Below are 18,090 nucleotides of genomic sequence, written 5' to 3' on the forward strand. Positions count from 1 at the left end.
GGTAGATGTAAGGGTAAGGTTAGGGGTAGTGGTAGAGGTAAGAGTAGAGGTAGATGTAAGGGTAAGGTTAGGGGTAGTGGTAGAGGTAAGAGTAGAGGTAAGGGTAAGGTTAGGGGTAGTGGTAGTGGTAAGGGTAGAGGTAGATGTAAGGGTAAGGTTAGGGGTAAGGGTAGTGAATCCCTTATATTGTGAAATATACTGTTTTTAATCATTTATCCGTGATGGTTAAACTGATACAAGATAATAGGAATGTTTCACTCAGACTTGCACTAATTACATAACTAATTGCACTAATTGCACTAATTACATAACATTGGCTCCTTGCCAATCCTCCAGCCAGCTTTGTCAGACATGTGACTACGCCAGACCAATAAACGAGCCTCAAGATACAAGATTGATTTTATTGTCATTTTACTGTATCCCAAAGTGTACAGAAAAAAGGAAATTGTGTGCATTGGTTCACATAAAAGAAAACAACACAGGTTTAAAATAAGAAATATATACATATATAAAATAGTAAAGTAAAAAAACAATAATACTGAAATTGCACATTGTAGTTAAGATATTGCAAAAAATATTGCACATGATATACCCATAAATTAAAATATTTATCAGATTTGAAATTAATTCTGTTCAGAAGTCTGATAACAGTTGGGTAGAAACTACTTCTGAAGCGAACCGTGTTGCAGCGTATCCTACTGTACCTTTAAGCGAGAGCAGAAAGGTGAACAGTCTGTGACAGGGTGAGTGGACACACTGATGTTGTTCTGGAGGTGCTTTAGAGCCACATCCTCAGTAGGTGGAAGACTAGCCCCTATGATCTTTTCTGCTGTCCTAAGCACTCTCCTGATGGACTTTTCTGAGAGGTTCCAACTGTCATACCCGAGAGAGATGCTGCTGGTTAAAACACTCTCTGTTGTGCCTCGGTATAAAGTGGTGAGGATGGGTGGACGGAGATGGGCCCTCCTCAATCGACGTAAGAAACGCACTCGCTGATGAGCCTTTTTGACCAGAGAGGAGGTGTGCAAAGACCACGTCAGGCTTTAACGTGAACCCCTAAGAATTTTGTGTTCTGGACGATTCCGACCGCTGTTGATGTGGATCGGGGTGTGAATGGGCTTGACCTAAATGTAATGTTTTATTTTTGCAAACAATTTGCATAAACTGCAACCCACATGTTGAAAGTCTCTGTTACAGTAAATTCAATTTATTCCGAGGTTTTGTATTCTACCAAATGTTTACTAGATGGCACTGTAAAACAACCAATTTATTAACGTACGCTATTTCGATACTAAATCCATCTATTTTGTCTTTTCTATTTTCAGTTTAAGAGACATAAGAGCAAAAATCATACCAGGAACTTTGCCAAATCAGTGGTTAACCTAGTAGATGCAGTAAGTATGCATTACTGTTGCCGTATTGCAGAATGCTTGTTTATTTTAAAGCGAAACAAATATGAATAATACACACACATAAATATATATGTATTTACCCAAAATGTTGTCTCCCTCTCCCAGATCTTCAAGGAGCAGCTGAACACGCGTGTGGTGCTAGTTGCCGTAGAGATATGGACAGACCGTGACCGAATCCCCCTGAACGTGAAGCCCCTGGACATGCTACGAGATTTCTCCAAATACCGGCAGCAGAATATCCGAATCAGTGCCGATGCTGTTCACCTCTTTACGTGAGTCTGTTGGTCGATTGATGGTCAGAAAGGGATGTGGAGTAGACATCCTAACCCTAACCCTAACACCCTAACCCTAACCCCAACCCTAACAACGGTGGTGTGGTCTTCACAGGAACGTCACGTTTCACTATGGGAGGAGCAGTGTGGCCTATATTGGGGGAGTTTGCTCTAACACACGTGGAGTCGGGGTGAATGAGGTGAGGCTAGGAGTTAACCCCAACTCCAACCCTAACCCTAGGGGCGTGTACCCCATGGGTAGAGAGTAAAAGTCTGTCATTTTGACTTTAAAATAACCTGTGCAGATGTGTGTGCATTAATAAGACCCAAAGTATAATACACTCTCTATATATAACCCCATCCCTAACCATAAGCCTAAATATAACCCTAATCTTTAAATCTCTCTGCCTGTTGCTCACTTTTTCTCTCTCTGTCTGTCTTTAGTTTGGCAGCACATGGACAATGGCAGCCTCTCTCTCCCAGAGCCTGGCACAGAATCTGGGCATCCAGTGGGACCCAGTTAGCAGGAGGAGTACGTTTGAGACTGGCACCCTAACCCTAACCCCCTTAACCCTAACCACCCTAACCCTAACCCCCTTTAACCCTAACCACCCTAACCACCCTAACCCTAACCACCCTAACCCTAACCACCTTAACCCTAACCCCCTTAACCCTAACCACCCTAACCCTAACCCCCTTAACCCTAACCACCCTAACCCTAACCACCCTAACCACCCTAACCCTAACCACCTTAACCCTAACCACCCTAACCACCTTAACCCTAACCACCCTAACCCTAACCACCCTAACTACCTTAACCCTAACTGTAACCCTAACCACCCAACTGAATCCTAACCCTCCTAACCCTAAAGTCCACTGTGAGGCCATGTTTGATGTTTGATGCTTAATGAATCCAGCTAATTTGTGTTTTTTGCTGCCCTCTTTTGCACAGAGGAGTGTGGCTGCATGGATTCATGGGTGGGGTGCATCATGGAAGATACTGGGTACAGTGGTTACACACACACACACACACACACACACACACACACACACACACACACACACACACACACACACACACACACACACACACACACACACACACACACACACACACACACACACACACACGTGATGCTGTGTTCCTAACCCTCCATACTCTCTCAGAGTGCAGCATCCACGCAGGTTTTCCAAATGCAGCATATCTGACTACAAGAACTTTCTGCTGAGAGGAGGTGCATCGTGTCTCTTCAACAGACCCAACAAGGTGACCCAGAAGATCACAGCACACATACTTACATATTCTACCGTTCCTGTTGCTCAAGTAATCTTTTTATAGCTCCTGTAATCTAGTTATCTCGCAAAACCCCTATCTCCACCAGACAGTACCCTACAAAAGCACTTAACTCTAAGGTTTTGTTTGATTTATCGTGTGTGTGAGATCAGCTCTTCGAAGCTACAGAGTGCGGCAACGGGTATGTGGAAGTGGGAGAGGAGTGTGACTGTGGACCAAGAATGGTGAGGGACCACAGCTCACTGTTGTCATTACCATTAACATCATGTCATTATCTTCATTACCATTAACACCATGTCATCATCATCATTACCATTAACACCATGTCATTATCATCATCATCATTACCGTTAACACCATGTCATTATCTTCATTACCATTAACACCATGTCATTATCATCATCATCATTACCGTTAACACCATGTCATTATCTTCATTACCATTAACACCATGTCATTATCATCATCATCATTACCGTTAACACCATGTCATTATCTTCATTACCATTAACACCATGTCATTATCATCATCATCATTACCGTTAACACCATGTCATTATCTTCATTACCATTAACACCATGTCATTATCATCATCATCATTACCGTTAACACCATGTCATTATCTTCATTACCATTAACACCATGTCATTATCATCATTACCGTTAACACCATGTCATTATCTTCATTACCATTAACACCATGTCATTATCATCATCATCATTACCGTTAACACCATGTCATTATCTTCATTACCATTAACACCATGTCATTATCTTCATTACCATTAACACCATGTCATTATCATCATTATGTATACATGTATTTGTACGTGTGTACATGTTAACGTGTGTATATGTATCTGTGTATATATATGTGTGTGTACATGTTAACGGTTGTGTGTGTTTGCATTCATGTTAATATGTACATGTGTGTATATGTTAACGTGTGTATATGTATCTGTGTATATATGTGTGTGTGTACATGTTAACGGTTGTGTGTGTTTGCATTCATGTTAATGTGTGTGTGTGTGTACATGTTAACGTGTGTATATGTATCTGTGTATATATGTATGTGTGTACATGTTAACGGTTGTGTGTGTTTGCATTCATGTTAATGTGTGTACATGTTAACATGTGTATATGTGTATGTCTATACTGCATACATGCATATGTGTGTGTGTGTACGTAAACGTGTGGATGTGTGTGTGTGTGTGTACATGTTAACGTGTGTGTGTGTGTGTGTGTGTATGTTAACATGTGTGTGTATGTTAACATGTTAATGTGTGTGTGTGTGTGTGTGTGTGTGTGTGTGTTTTGCGATCACAGGAGTGCTATAAAGACTGCTGTAAGAAGTGCTCTCTGTCTAATGGAGCCCACTGCAGCGATGGCCCATGCTGCAATAGCACCTGCCTGGTAAGAGCTCCTCCAGGGTAAGGCTTAGAGTAGGGCTAAGATTAGGATTAGGGTAAGTGGACAGTAATGTATTATTTAAATGGTATAGAATTAGAGTAGGATTAGGGTAAGTGGGTTAGGATTGGAGAAGGGTTAGGGTAATTAGGTTAGGGTTAGAGTAGGGTTGGGGTAAGGGTTAGAGTAAGTGGGTTAGGTTTAGGGTAAATGGGTTAGGGTTAGGATTAGAGTAGGGTTAGGGTAAGTGGGTTAGGATTAGAGAAGGGTTAGGGTAATTAGGTTAGTGTTAGAGTAGGGTTAAGGTACGTGGGTTAGGGTAAGGCTTAGAGTAAGGTTAGAGTAAGTGTGTTAGGGTTAGGGTAAATGGGTTAGGTTTAGGGTAAATGGGTTAGGGTGAGGGTAAGTGGGTGGCTCTTTCTGTGCATCACTGTATTCTCATCTGCTTCTCTATATTATATTTGTTCCTCAGTTCTTACCCCGAGGGTACAGTTGTCGCTATGCTGTCAATGACTGTGATATTTCAGAGACATGTTCAGGAGACTCAGGCCAGGTTACTGTTATCATTTTACATACTTTGTCTTTTGTACATACACATCCACACACACAAATGTACAATAAAATGTATAAACATGTTCTCTCTCTTTCTCTCTCTCTCTCTCTCTCTCTCTCTCTCTCTCTCTCACACACACACACACACACACACACACACACACACACACACACACACACACACACACACCAAAGCACTCAAATCAATTTTTTTTAAACTGCCTTACCCAACCGAACTACAGCTGTCTTTTGTCCTGTAGTGCCCCCCTAACCTACACAAGCAGGACAGCTACCCCTGTCAACTTAACCAGGTGAGGTTAATTGGCTTTCATGCTCCCACATTATGCTCAGCCCACATAATGTTTCTCAGGAGTTGGCAGCACACGTGATATTTCTCATGGGAGTTGGCAGCACACGAGATGTTTCTCATGGGAGTTAGCGGCACACGTGATGTTTCTCATAGGAGTTAGCGGCACACGTGATGTTTCTCATGGGAGTTAGCAGCATATGTGATGTTTCTCATGGGAGTTAGCAGCACACGTGATGTTTCTCATGGGAGTTAGCGGCACACGTGATGTTTCTCATGGGAGTTAGCAGCACACGTGATGTTTCTCATGGGAGTTAGTGGCACACGTGATGTTTCTCATGGGAGTTAGCAGCACACGTGATGTTTCTCATAGGAGTTAGCAGCACACGTGATGTTTCTCATGGGAGTTAGCAGCATATGTGATGTTTCTCATGGGAGTTAGCAGCACACGTGATGTTTCTCATGGGAGTTAGCGGCACACGTGATGTTTCTCATGGGAGTTAGCAGCACACATGCTTAAGGCTTTTCACTGCATCTGCTTCCTCTCACTGCCTTTATTGTTGTTCCAGGGCCGTTGCTATGGTGGCGAATGCAAGACAAGGGACAGCCAGTGCAAGTACATCTGGGGTCCAAGTGAGAATACATTAACATGAACAAACTAACCCTAATCTTAAACTAATCCCAACCCCAAACTAATCCCAAAACTAAACTAATGCTAACCATAGCATGGACAAAAATGTTTTCTGACCTTTCTCTCTCTTTCTCTATCTCTACCTCTACCTCTCTCTCTCTCTTCCTCTCTCTCGCACTTTATTCTCTCTGTCAGAGGCAGGGGGCTCAGAGAAGCACTGCTATGAAAAGCTAAATACTGAGGGAACAGAGAAAGGGAATTGTGGGAAAGATGGAGAGAAATGGATCCCCTGCAGTAAACAGTCTGTTTAAGCCATGTTCATTGCATATGCTAACGACTACACATAGGCAATAACTTATACTTCATGAAAGTGACAGCCTATATGTGTCTAAAAACAACCATGTGTATTTTGCCATTTCTTTGACTTCAGTGACGTGTTCTGTGGGTACCTGCTATGCACCAACATTGGCAGAAACCCCAGGATTGGGACCCTGAAAGGTGACATCACCCCCACCACTTTTAACCATCAGGGACGGCTGGTAGACTGCAGGTGAGTGGCTTTGGTGTCTCTGTTGCACCGATCTAACATAATTTATGGAGCTCTATCAGATGACTTTGACAAGTGAGTTAAGGGAAAGCTGGAATTAAATACAGCAGAGCTTCTGGATTATAGGATCAAGGGTATGCATAAGGGTTGGATTAAATGTAAGTGTAGGGGTTGGGTTAGGGGTATGAGTAGGGGTTGGATTTTATTGGTTGGATTAAGGGTAGAAGTAGGGGTTAGATTAGGGGTAGGTTAGGGGTCAGATTAAGGGTTGGAGTAGGGCTTTCAGTAAGAGTTGGAGCAGGAGTAGGGGTTGTATTAGGGGTAGGAGAAGGGGTTGGATTAGGGGTTAGATTAGGGGTAGGAGTAGGGGTTGGATTAGGGGTTAGATTAGGGTAGGGGTAGGAATAAGAGTTGGAGCAGGAGTAGGGGTTGGATTAGGGGTCGGATTAAGGGTTGGAGAAGGGGTTTGTGTAGGAGTTGGAGCAGGAGTAGGGGTTGGATTAGGGGTCGGAGTAGGTTCTTCTTCTGCATGACACCCCATGCTTTTTTCTTCCTGCCTGTTTTTGATATGTCCTCTCCTGACCCTACCCATCAGTGGAGGACGCGTCTTGTTGGATGATGACACGGACCTTGGTTACATTGAGGATGGGACACCGTGTGGTCCCTCCATGATGTGCCTTGAACGGAAATGTTTGCCCATCTCCTCCCTGAATCTCACAGCCTGCCCTCTGGGGCCCAATGGACGCATCTGTTCCTCTCACGGCGTGAGTCGCACCATTCCCATCTTCATCTCTCTTCCTCTTCCTCCCTTGGGCACTACCTGGGCTGAGTCAGTTGAGTCACTTGAGTCAGACCTTTAAACTTAATTATATGGTGCAGAGAAAAACTTATATTTGCATATCTTTATTTATTCAGTCCTAACTGTAAACCCAGCCGTTTTTCTATACTGGCTGAAACCAAAAAGAATTGGCTCCAGTCTTATGTTCCCCTTCAGTTAAACAACGTTTAGTTGTAGTTATATTCATGTTTATGCATGTGTATTAATGTAGTTGCATTCATGATTATGCATGTGTATTAATGTAGTTGCATTCATGATTATGCATGTGTATTCATTTACATTTAAATGGCAATTAAAATGCCATTTTTTCAAACTTAGCAGATGTGCTTACCCAGAACAACTCACAGAACTGAGAGAAAGAGATATATAAAGATAAATACATAGTGTGCAAGTATTACTCAGCAGAATATTTATAAAGGTTGCAGATGTCTAGCTCTGATGTGACATGAGTTGAGTTATTCTCAGAATATGAGCATCATGCCGGATGAACACAAACTTAGCAACATGCAAAAAAGGCGGAAAGTGGGACTACCGTAGGCCATGTTGGGAGGTGGGCATGGGGCAAAGGCACCCGAGAACTTGCGAAGGGCCTGTCACTGGTGGCTGGCAGACCACGTTGTAGTAGAACATGGGAGAAAATCCCCGGGGACACACAGTGCCTGGCCATAGATAAGTTAATCTGAAGAGGCCTGGAAGTCGTCCTTGGGGGTCGATCTGAGGCCCTGAATGACCCAGGGATGCGTCCCGGAGACTGGCCTGGAGCACAGCCTTCATAGAGTGGTGGAAATGCTCACACGGCCTGTTGGCTTGGGAATGGTAGGCACTCGTGTGGTGAAGGTGCACCCTGAGACCTACAGCCACACTGTTCCAGAGGGCTGAGGTGAATCGAGGAGACGTCCAATGGGATGCCAAACATGTGTGCCGGTGCATGTGACCCACGTACCGATGAGTGGCCAGGCCACCTCTGGGAATGCCATGGACGAAAGTGGCCACCTCGAGGTCCTGCTGACAATCCTGAGAAGGTGGGTAAAACCGGGGGTTGGTGGTAGCGGCCCCACCAAATCCAGATGAATGAGGTCAAAGTGCCATTCTGGCATGGGGAAAAATACCAGCGGGGCTTTAACATGCTGATTCACTTTGGCTCTCTGGGGTGTGAGAGTCTGTATACGACATCAAAGACCAGTCTGGGCAAGTGGGTGGGAACATACAGGAGTAGTTGTTTCTGAGGTGCCCAGCGTCGACAACTGCGGGACAGTCAGACAGACAGACAGTTGTTCTTCTCAGCAACATGCTGGACGTCCTTGGTGAACTCAGAGATGAAGACCAGCTGAAGATAAATATGATGTGGTGCTCGAGAAGATTAATGAACACTTTGTTCCTAAACAATAAAGGATTGTCTCAGAGACTTCAGATAAAAAAGGACTTAACATTGCAACGTCCAATTGAAATGGCAAGACATTTCGAACTAATTAAAGAACAGAACCAAGAACAATCTAGCACTGTGGATGAAGTTAAATCCTTTAGGAAAGGAAAGAGGGAATATAATGGCATATATACACACAACAGAGAAACGAGAATTTAAAAACTGCAGAAGATGCAACAAAGAACACAGTAACTACAGAACGTCCAGCAACGGAAAAACGTTCAATAAATAAAAGAAAACTGGACATTTTGTAGCAGCATGTACCACAAAGAGTGAAATTTGACAGTACATGAGTGCAAAAATGAAAATGATGAAGAACTATTCTTTCTGGGCTCACTCACTGAAGACATTAGATGAGGTCATCACAGAATATGAGCCACTTTGGCACATCACACTGACCATCAGAAACACCCCAGTGACATTTAAAATAGACTCAATGGCAGATACCTCAGTGATCACAGAAGCTACTTATGATGGTTTGAAGAACAAACCCAAACTCAAACCAAGTGAAGTGAATGATTTTGGTGACGTGGCCACCCTAAAGGGAGATCCCGTGAGGAACGTGCTTAAAGAAGGAGATGAGTACCTTTCCCTATAGTAGAGGAAGAATTTAAACAAATGGAGTCACTGGGCATCATAGAAAAGGTCACCCAGCTAACATGATTGTGCGCACCAATGGTAGTTGTTGTAAAGAAAAACAGAAAAATCAGATTCCCTTGGAAGAGAAGCAGTGGAGGCACATTCTCTAGATTAACGAATCACACTTCTCCATTTGGCAATTTGATGGACAAGTCTGGGTTTGGGAGTTTGGAGAATGGTACTTGTCTGACTCTATTGTGTCAAGTGTAAAGTTTGGTGTAGGAGGGATTTTGGTGTGGAGTTGTTTTTCAGGAGCTGGGCTTGGCCCCTTAGTTCCAGTGAATTGAACTCTGAATGCTTCAGCATACCAAGACATTTTGGACAATTTCATGTTCCCAAATTTGTGGGAACAGTATGTTCCTCTTCCAACATGACAACATGACTCGGGTGAGACGGATCACGGGGCCCCGCCCACCTGAGGGACGAACACAACACAACAACAACAGGACAACTGCCGCTGTGGACGGAGGCGACCAGTAGGGGGCCCGCTGTACCGTGACAGTGAGAACCTGTAAACTAAAATATGTACTTGTATTTTTTTTTACACAAATCTTCAAATCTGCCCTTGAGACGTGGAAATCAGATCATTATCCCTCACAGCAGGCGGGATGACATTATCCAAAAGATCCACCAAGAAAAATGCTGTTTGGTGCCGGGTGATTGTCAGAGATGTCCGAGGACTCATACAGTCATGTCAACACTGTATTATCAACCGGCCTATCCAGCACAGGGAACCTCTACTCACTACACCACTGCCAGAGCTGCCTTGGCAGAAGACTGCAGCTGATCTCTATGAGTATAATGGGAAAAACTACCTGGACTGCCCGAAGTCAGTGAAACAGTGATTGCAAAACTGAAAAGCACCTTCAGCCGTTTCGGGAGACCTGAAGGAGTACGGATGGACAATGGACCACACTTTTCTGCAGAACAGTTCAGAAGGTTTGTTGCTGAGTTTGATTTTCAGCATGTCACATCCAGTTCTTATTTTCCCCTGTCTAATGGGATGGCTGAATAAGCTGTCAAAATGGCCAAAGCTATTTTTAGACAAAATTATCCTCTCCTAGCTCTTCTGAGCTACCATTTTACTCCAACAGAGCCAACACTAGAGAGTCCTGCCAAGCTAATGATGGGGCGACGCTTACACATAACCCTGTCAACCCTCAAAGAAAAACTGAGACATCTTGGACAGACATTGATATGGTGAGGAAGAATGACAAGAAAGCCAAACTGTCGTACGAGAGATTCTACAATAGTAAATATTCGGCGAGACCACTTCCCCCTCTCACTTGAGTGACCGTGTTCGCCTCAAAACCGAGGCAACAACAGCTGTAATAAGGCAGGAGGAAGCAGCATCAAGATCATTCAGTGTCCAGACACCTCAGGGTGATGCATCAAGAAGGACTCACAGAAATATTCAGCTGCTAAACAAGGAATATCAGATGGAATCATCATCACCTCTTTCCGAACCAGGAGACCTTGAGATAATGATCCCTGAGACAGTACACTCAGAAATGAACATTAACCAAGCAATGAGTAACCACTTCACATTGCATTGGGCAGTCATGGTCTGGTGGTAGGGAACTGGTCTTGTGACCGGAGGGTCGTGGGTTCAATTCCCAAGCCTAAGGCCATGACTGAGGTGCCCTTGAGCAAGGGCTGCTCCCTGGGTGCCAGGCTAGGTCTGCCCACCGCTCTGGGCACGTGTGATCCACAGCTCCCTACCCACTCCTCTTCTGTTACAGAAAATGTTCACACTGTTTTCATCCGGTGATCACATGTAGTTGTGTTGTTTAAATAATAATAATGAAAAAAAACTTTAAAACTTTAAAAATGGAACATAAAAAATGGAACATACCTTTAGCTTTAGAGGGGAGATGTCATGTAAAGAGTGCTTTTTTTAATTGACTGAGCTGCACATGCGCACACCTGTGTTAGATCAGAAGAAATTAAAGTGATATGAGGTTGAAAAGGAACCGAGCTTGTGTGTCTGTGCCTTATTAAGCTGAGCGTTCAGAAAAACTCTACAATCGTCAAGGGCTAGTGACCCACAAACACAACAAATGGGCGGCATTCAAGGAGAAAATGCCATGGAGCTCCCAACTGAAGAACACCAGGGGTTGCCAAGCCCTATCGACCCCCCGTTCTTCCGAATGTCCTCCGGATGCACAGGGACCTGTTGGTTGCCATGAAGATGACTTTCCCAGCAAGACAGGTGTAAAAATCTTGCACATGAGGAATGGGATGGCGATCCGGAGTGGTGGCAACATTGAGCCGGCGATAATCACCACACGGGCGGCATCCACCGCCAGGCTTCCAGACCATGTGCGGCGGCGAAGCCATAGGACTTCACGTCCAGTCTGGAGGCAGGCAGGACGCTCAGCTGAGCACCTGTGTTGCAAACCACGCGGTGCCCAGAGGCCGTGTGTGTAAACGGACAGAGGGCTGGAGGGGGTTGGGGGCATGGCTGCATACACCGAGGTGCCAAAGGGAGGTAGGGGCGTGTATGCCTGCGTGGCAGCTTGGCGGAGAAAATCTTGTCGGCCTCCCTAGCCAACTCATGATAGTCTTTGAGAGCAAAACCTGCTTAAGCTGCACGAATGTCGCTAGGCCGCTGCTGGAAGAAAAGCTCACGAAAAACATGGTGGGTGGTCGCAGGCACAACATGTGATCCATCAGCTCAGACGATTTTGAGTCGCCTAAGCCAGACAGCGAAGAAGCCAGCAGGCGCAATCTGACTCAGATGACTCCAAAGTCAAATAATACAGGATTAAGGTGTTGAAAAATATTATAAATGGACCTTGAAAGTGCCTGAAAAGTGCTTGAATTTGATCTTGTAAAGGTCTCGTACAGGACCTTGTATGTATGGGTTGGCCGTAGTTCCATACCAACGAGCTAATGAAGCCAAACGAGCTACACCTGCTTTTTAAGCAGCTCCCTCTAAGATGGTGGTTGCTGAACTGTTGGTCAGTTTTCTGGTGTATGAGACAGCCGGTATCGTTTGGTGGAGGTTTCTGGATTTGCTCTCCAGCCTCTTGTTCCTTTTCTCTTTAGTCCCTCTCTCTATGGATTAGGGTTAGCTTTCCTAATTGGTTATAATTGTTACTCTTTTATTTAACGATAAACAAACAGACAAGTTTGTTCTCTCCTCTCCCAGTTTCCTTTTGGCTTCCAGTTTTTCTCCTCTACCCCCTCATGGCTGTTTCTTTTACACCATTCCTGTTCTCTCTCCCAGTGGTAGTGATACTCAGCATTTGGGTCTTATCTAAACCCCCGTGGTGGCTCATGCTGTTCTTCCCTGGTTAGCCACCACGTTACATTGTATGAATGTTGGAAACATTTAATATCAGTGTGAAGCATGTGGCATGGCGGTTGATCTCTTGATCAGGGTTTATAATGCATTATTATCCGCACACATGAAACATTCTCAGTCCACCACATCCTGTACGTTTTCTTCTCCTGATCTCGAGTTAGCTTGATTCCTGTTGCAGCTGTTTTACTAATGTTGGTCTCCCTTCTCCTCCGTGTCTGTACACCCTCAGGTGTGCAATAATGATGCTGCCTGCACCTGCGACACCACCTGGGCAGGGACAGACTGCAGCATGCACGACCCGCCCAAAGAGCCACCTGTCATTGAAGACGATGGTCCCAAGGGTTCGTCATCTCTCCTGGTTTTTTTTACATTCCACACAGCACCAACACAAATTCCTGTTTTCTCACACACAGATGCCCATTCAGATGAGCGAAGCAAAATCAATTGAAATCCACTTCAGATTGGGCTTCCCCATGACTACTCACAGGACTTGTACAGATGCTTATGCATATACTTACATGTTCTCTGCTGAATCACCCCCTATTTCCTTTGCGCAGTGAGCGTGGCCACTAACAGGCTGATAGGGGCAGTGGCAGGGACCATTCTGGCCCTGGGGGTGATTTTTGGAGGCACTGGGTGGGGAATAGAGTAAGCACTTCTCATCCCTTTCAATGCCACTCCCTCAACATGCGGGCGATCCCGTGGTCCTTGTGTGCGTGTGTATGTGAGTGCGTCCTCCCACTGGCTTTTGTTCATTGTGGTTGTTGTGACATGTTGTTGATCCGTTTTGTGTAACTTGCTGGATCGATTGGTAAATATCATTTCCCCTTTTCCTTGATTGTAAATGCTACTATCACGCTCTCCTTTCTGGTCCATGTGGGGCATTTATGCACAAAAAAGAACATGGAGGAAGATTAACAGTGTTGTAAAGTGTCTGCAGTGAAGCAACTCACCTGAAGTCAGAAGATACACAACTCGTCCTGAGCTGCTCTAAATATCGAAAAGCAATCGGATCTGGAGAGTGTGACAGTTTCTTATGAGTGTGTGTGTGTGTGTGTGTGTGTGTGTGTGTGTGTGTGTGTGTGTGGTTATGTGTGTGTCTGTGTGTGTGTATGTATATATTTATATATATATATGTGTGTGTCTGAGCATGGTCTCGTCGGACCCTCAGGCAGTGTTGATGTAGAAGTCAGTAATGGGGTCTCAAGCTGTTGCCATGTGGATTCCTGATAGTTCTATTCACAGCTTTTATAGACTTTTTACTTCACTCCAGCCACAAGCATTAACAGACTGATGACTACTTGATGAAACTGTCACTGCCTCATACACTATGGACAATTGTGCAGTTCAGGCCTCCACACAGGATTCACTGACTAAACATTGCATACCTCTCTAGCGCCCTCTGCTGTACCAGCCACACAACCGATCAGCCGAGAGGCGGATATGACTTCAACTTGCATTTCATATGTAAAAAAACAGTCGTTGCGTGCTGTGCGTCCTGCCCTACACAGCTTACGTCATGTCTCTCTCCCATCATGCCCCTCTGCAGGTCCTAGCGCCACCAACCTTATCATAGGCTCCATCGCAGGGGCCATCCTGATGGCAGCCATAGTGCTGGGGGGGACGGGATGGGGATTTAAGTAAGAGTCACACCGCATGCTTCTTACTGCCTGCCTGCTTGGTACAGGCTAACACACACACACACACACACACATGAACACAAACACACATACACACACACACACACACACACACACACATGCTTCTTATTGCCTGCCTGCCTGGTACAGGCTAACACACACACACACACACACACACACACACACACACACACACACACACACACACACATGCTTCTTATTGCCTGCCTGCCTGGTACAGGCTAACACAAACGCACACACACATACACACCTACACACACACACACACACACCCCACATGCACACCAGGCCCTGAGCTTCTGCTACAGACTCTAAACATTTTTGCTCACTGTGCAAACCAAGGCAAGAATTTTGGATCGTGCTAATCAAGGTGTGGGTTAAAGTGGTGGGATTTGTTTTCTCACTGTTATTTTAAAAATATTTAATTTCTATTACAGATGCCATAAGTAGTATACGTGATGTCTTTTACCTTCTGAATGTTAATGATTAATGATCACAATACTGTATAATTAAGTTCGTACTTATGTTTATTACGAACCACAGATTATGAACCACAGATTAAATCTAGGTGCCATATACCATATTCTATAAACCATTAATAATCCATACCATGATATCCATTATGATAAATACCATAATCTGTCAATCGGTAAATACATGTTTTGTTTTAGTGTTGTTTTGAAATTAGTCATGCATTATTCATATTGTCTTCCATAAACATCTGGGATTGGCTAAGCCTCTGCAGCCTGTAGCAGAACCTCTGGAAGTTGGGCCCAGCGCTTGAGGTGCATGCGTACTAAATGATAAAATAACAGTTATGAGTTGATCTACCAGATGATGCTGTAAAAGAAGAGGATTTTATAAAACAGAAAGATGTTATGTAACAATTAATCTGAGCAGCCTTACATGCTAATGAACAAGTGTAAATTGTATATTTTTTTCTAATTCATAATATAATAACAGTAATACCACAAAATATGTGATTTGTAAGGAACTGTTCACTTGGCACAGCAGTGGTACAGCATCCTAAAGTGGACTTCAAAGGCTTTTAAGTGAACTGGGTTTTGAACCTCTGCTATTTTCAGATGTATTATATGAGAATAGACTTTGCAGTCATAGAATGTGTTGATGCTAAAAGACGTGCGACCTGAGAGTCAGTAGGAATCTCAAGGGGCTTCTCTAGCTAGCTGGTGATGGAATGTCTAGAGAAACTTAGCTCACTTCAGCATGCTGGTCTGATCATAGCATCTTGACTGAGGCCCTCGAGTTTGTGCATGTTATAAAGCAGAGCTACAACAGGATGCTATCTGTCGGAACACTGCACAAAGGCTGAACTCACCCAACTGGGCGGGAGGGGAAAGTTTCCCTGGGTTTTGAGGGAGGGGGTTGGTTTGGGCAGGGTTTGGATTTTGGGGAGGGATGACGAATTTCTTCTCCACTCTCCTCGCCGTGATCTCTCTCTCAATCCCCTCTCCGCTGTCTGAAAGGGTGAGAGTATGAGAGAAGAGGGGTGGAGGTTGTGTTGTAGGCAGCCTGTGTACCATGGCTGGCTGCCACGCCCTTTTACCTCCCGGAAGGCCCTGGGCCCCCTGAAAACCTAGAACAGAGCAAGACCCCTCACCCCCCACCCGGACCCGCCCGGCACCGCTGCCTTTACTGCCTGCTTCACTGAGACCTGGTACAGACACACGCGCTGCACTGCACCTGCATGCTCCCCCCTCACTCAGCGAAAGTGGCGTCTCCCACCTAACCTCTCTATGGACAGGTGCATGTTAAACTGCTGGGATGCCCCACATCAAGCCACACTATGGGGAGACTGTGTCAACCCCCCTGTCGTTGTTGTTCTTGTTGCCTTCCTTGTTGTTCCTGGTGGTATCGTCGTCGTTCATGTTGTGACATCCTCTTCTGACCTTCGATGTTGTAGATTGTTTATTTCCCTTTTGTGTGTGTGTTGGTGTTCTCTCCCAGGAGGTAATGTTGCTTTTCCACATCCTTCTTTGTCTTTCTAACACACACTCATTCACACTCAGCGGACACTTCTACGTCCGTCCTCTTATGAAGGAGAGCCACCCATACCCATGGCAACCCAACAACGATGGTGTTCTGCTTCAATCACACGAATAAAGTAAAAACAAAAACAAAACAGCAGTTGACATATGAGACAGTAACATGTCCTTTAAAACCAATACCAAGATGTACCAGTCACCAATGTGTGATTGTTTTCCAATGGTGGTTGTTGGGTTGCTTGGCCTGGGTGGGTAGTGGTGTGTGTTGCTCTGGCGTTTGCCTGCACTAACTCCTGCGTCTTCTGTTCCCTCTGTGCTTACCCGCAACAAGAAACGTCAAGAAAAGACGCTATGACCCCAACGCCAGCGCCATCTAGAGGAGTGCTGGAGATAGCAGCTTGGCCTGCTGGAGCGAGTTACCTGCTGGACTGTACCATTTCCTGCTGGACTGTACCATTTCCTGCTGCTTGCAGCCAGTTAGAATACTTGAAGGAAAATAAAACAGAAAAGGTAATCAAGAAATAGATAAGGTGCACTTGAATATTTCACCCAGTCATGTACCAGAGTCATTAGGGCTGCTCTAAACTTCAGTGCTCTCTTACATGACCTGTGAGTCCTCACTCAAATGTGCTTTCCTGTTTGCGATCATCCTGACTTCCTGTTGACCTTGGCATGACCCCAGCTCTGGCTGTGGCACTTGCATGGCAGAGGAGGGACCAACTTACCACAAAAAAATATAACCAAATAAAAAAATTAAGAATATAATTCTACAAGTAATGGTTAGAATGAGCTACAGAGGCTCACAGAGCCTGGACCGGTGTGTAACAGACCGTGTAACAGACATGTATGTAAAAGTCTTGTTCCACACAAAGACAAAGGTTTTGTTAGTATACATAGAGACACAGAGTTAAACTGCTCTTTCAGACTAAAGCATGTTGTACTGCAGGTATTTTTAATGAAAGAATTAGAAAAATATGGTGTTTTGGGTGGCGGCTTCTGGTGCTGCTTAATCAGTTCACATTAAACTCCCATACGGTAAACACACACACCACACACACACACACACAATTCTATATGCCTGGTAATGTCAATACCTGTTCCCCTTATTACTTATTGAGCTCCCAGGACCTACCGGCCCTGTGCAGAATGTTTCTGCAACTAATGGGAGCGCTGCATGATGTAATTGCACTGGGGTGCAGTGCACTCAGCCTGTTGCGCTTTCTTAAGGTAACTGCATGACAAAGGAAAACCAGTTAACTTACTATTAGAAAAATCTGTTAACTTCTACTTACTATGCAAAGGGGATGCATCGCACAGACCCCATGGATTGGAGAACATGGTGAATATTAAAAGTGAAATTGAGTGTATTCTGCTATGATTAGGGAATCTTTTATATGCCTGACCATAACTATGGTGGTCTTTTGAATAAACTTCTAATTACTTATAAAGAATGTTCAAGAAAAATGTAAGCTTTTAAAATTTATTATTCATTGTAATAGTCATTTATGATACAGACGAATATAAGAACCTGCAAGTAACCAGTAGTAGTTGATTGGATTTGGCCCAGTGTCAGAAGGGACATTTTCATTTTGGACTTAATAGGAAAATATTTGGGGTGTTTTCTCCACTGGCATAGGTCATGTGACTCTTGACATCCTTAACCCCACCCCTTTTACATTCATCTCATGTTCCCATGGAAATACAGACAGAACAATAAAGAACTTGACAAAAGAAACCATTTCAGAGTCTTCCTTTAAATCTTCAAAGCTCAAGTGAGGTACCAGGCTATA

General features: G+C 44.4%; 1 protein-coding gene across 5 annotated transcripts in view; it reads left to right on the forward strand.

Annotated features, from left to right (window-relative positions):
• adam23a (ADAM metallopeptidase domain 23a) overlaps positions 1–18,052 on the forward strand; it is a 23,379-nt gene extending 5,327 nt beyond the window's left edge. The window contains exons 10-27 of one of the 5 annotated variants that reach the window (XR_013125605.1): positions 1,326–1,394; positions 1,518–1,684; positions 1,800–1,884; positions 2,129–2,216; positions 2,637–2,688; positions 2,852–2,951; positions 3,131–3,202; positions 4,306–4,392; positions 4,859–4,939; positions 5,199–5,249; positions 5,815–5,878; positions 6,072–6,177; positions 6,307–6,426; positions 7,019–7,187; positions 12,863–12,974; positions 14,183–14,273; positions 15,782–15,972; positions 16,632–18,052. Coding sequence is in view for 4 of the 5 variants with exons in the window: in XM_076992618.1 (XP_076848733.1) it covers positions 1,326–1,394; positions 1,518–1,684; positions 1,800–1,884; positions 2,129–2,216; positions 2,637–2,688; positions 2,852–2,951; positions 3,131–3,202; positions 4,306–4,392; positions 4,859–4,939; positions 5,199–5,249; positions 5,815–5,878; positions 6,072–6,177; positions 6,307–6,426; positions 7,019–7,187; positions 12,863–12,974; positions 13,191–13,281; positions 16,632–16,677 (1,560 nt within the window). In the remaining variant the exon portion in view is untranslated. Of the gene's footprint in view, positions 1–1,325; positions 1,395–1,517; positions 1,685–1,799; positions 1,885–2,128; positions 2,217–2,636; positions 2,689–2,851; positions 2,952–3,130; positions 3,203–4,305; positions 4,393–4,858; positions 4,940–5,198; positions 5,250–5,814; positions 5,879–6,071; positions 6,178–6,306; positions 6,427–7,018; positions 7,188–12,862; positions 12,975–13,190; positions 13,282–14,182; positions 14,485–15,781 lie in introns of those variants that run through there. The other 4 variants (XM_076992618.1, XM_076992619.1, XM_076992617.1 and 1 more) reach the window with 4 other exon arrangements.
• Positions 18,053–18,090: the final 38 nt, after the last annotated feature.

The sequence above is a fragment of the Brachyhypopomus gauderio genome, unplaced genomic scaffold (assembly GCF_052324685.1).
Source record: "Brachyhypopomus gauderio isolate BG-103 unplaced genomic scaffold, BGAUD_0.2 sc95, whole genome shotgun sequence".
Lineage (NCBI taxonomy): Eukaryota > Metazoa > Chordata > Actinopteri > Gymnotiformes > Hypopomidae > Brachyhypopomus > Brachyhypopomus gauderio.